At 29.7% G+C, this 1620-nt stretch overlaps 1 protein-coding gene across 1 annotated transcript in view; it reads left to right on the top strand.

Annotated features, from left to right (window-relative positions):
• LOC119592868 (sodium/hydrogen exchanger 9B2-like) overlaps positions 1 to 767 on the top strand; it is a gene marked incomplete in the record, with an annotated part of 77067 nt that extends 76300 nt beyond the window's left edge. Inside the window, 1 exon segment of the mRNA XM_037941763.1 lies at positions 142 to 767. Coding sequence (XP_037797691.1) covers positions 142 to 282 — 141 coding nt within the window.
• Between the last annotated feature and the right edge of the window lie 853 nt (positions 768 to 1620).

Here is a 1620-nt window from a genome sequence, read left to right as displayed (position 1 = left end):
AGTTGCATGTACTCTTTATTTAACAGTATTTTTTATACTTCATTGTTGGTTACCCATAAAATATTTTGGCATCTCTTATTGCTTTATTTCAATTTGCTAATTATAAATACATAGTTGGTGATAAATTCTTTTCCTTTACAGGTCTTAACTATTACTGTTCTGGTGATATTAATAACAGCACCTCTTGGTGCTGCTGCCATCATGCTATCAGCTCCAAAGTTACTCTCAAAAGGGAAGACCAAGGATACTCTTGATTTACCTGATGGATTGCCTGATCCCTGAGGACTCCTCCAATAGATTTCTCTTCAGTGTAGAGTAGGTTGATGTAGGCAATTAACACAGTCATGTTAAAAGTGCAATATTTTCTCACACTGTCCCTTATTACTTTTAATCCCTTTTAGTATACTTTTAGAAAATACAAAGCAGATGAATATAGAACTATTAAGAGTAAGTTGGATTAATGCTTTGAGATTAAGATAGTGTAGTTGCCAGTTCCAAGATATGGGAAATGAAATATTGAAATATTAAACTCAACGATAAGATTTTGTTTATCTATAATACATTCTTGCAGAATCTGATCATTGAATATAACTCTCTCTATACCTAAAGAAGATTTTCCATTTTAGTCAGAATGACCAGTCAGAGGACTGTAATATTTTTCATGAATTTATGCATATTTATTATTTGTAATTAAATCTAACATTCTTGTATCTGCATATTTGAATTTTATACAAAGGTTGAACATATGAATAAAACTACTTACCTATCTTAAGTTAGTGTATGACACACATGATGTAAAATCCTAACATACATTTTTTTTCCTTTATTGTGAATATTTTACAAAGATATTTGAAATGATAAGAGCCAAAAGTTTGTGCTGGTTCATTGTATATAAAAATGCATGAGTTGGTTCTTATGTATTCCATTTAATTTTTATTAATTTTTTTTTTTTTAGGCTCTTGATAATTGGTGGAGCTAAAGAATCTGATGGAATATGCAGTTTACTAAAACCAAAAGTAGTGAGGGAATCACATGGTTGTGTGTGAACAACATGTTACCATCTAATACAGTTTTTTTTTCTACTGCTGAAGTCGATGAGGCTGCATTATAAAAGCCATAACAAGGGCAGAGAAGCCCAGAAAATAGTCATAATGTTAGTAGGAACATAGGTAAATAGATTTTTTTTATGGTATCTATATGGTATATAGATTCAACATCTGCTTGTACTTAAAAGTAAATATCATTGAAGAAGAGGTTATCACATTTTTTGCATATCTGATAACTTGGTTGGATCTTCTACATTAAAGTCTGCATGTGATGAAACTAAAGAAACATTTCTTCTATATGGAACTTTCTAGTATTGATAATAACCTCAATATTTCATGAGCTTTGCTTTCCAGTTGTTTTTAAGAAAACTGAAAGCATGAAAATTAAATAAGCATCAAAGGCATTCTTTTTTCTAACACTAGGAGCAAAATATTTGTATGAATTGAACATTCATGTTGTGAAGAAAACAAAGTGAGGAAAATTTAAAACTGCAGAATTAAAAGTTATAGTGAAATTCAGTACTTGGTAATTTTGGGTATAATATGAAGAAAAAGTTATTTAATTTTCATAAGA

Source organism: Penaeus monodon, chromosome 31 (genome assembly GCF_015228065.2).
Source record: "Penaeus monodon isolate SGIC_2016 chromosome 31, NSTDA_Pmon_1, whole genome shotgun sequence".
NCBI classification, from domain to species: Eukaryota; Metazoa; Arthropoda; class Malacostraca; order Decapoda; family Penaeidae; genus Penaeus; species Penaeus monodon.
The sequence above is the reverse complement of the archived record's forward strand: the minus strand, read 5'-3'. Positions and strand labels throughout refer to the sequence as shown.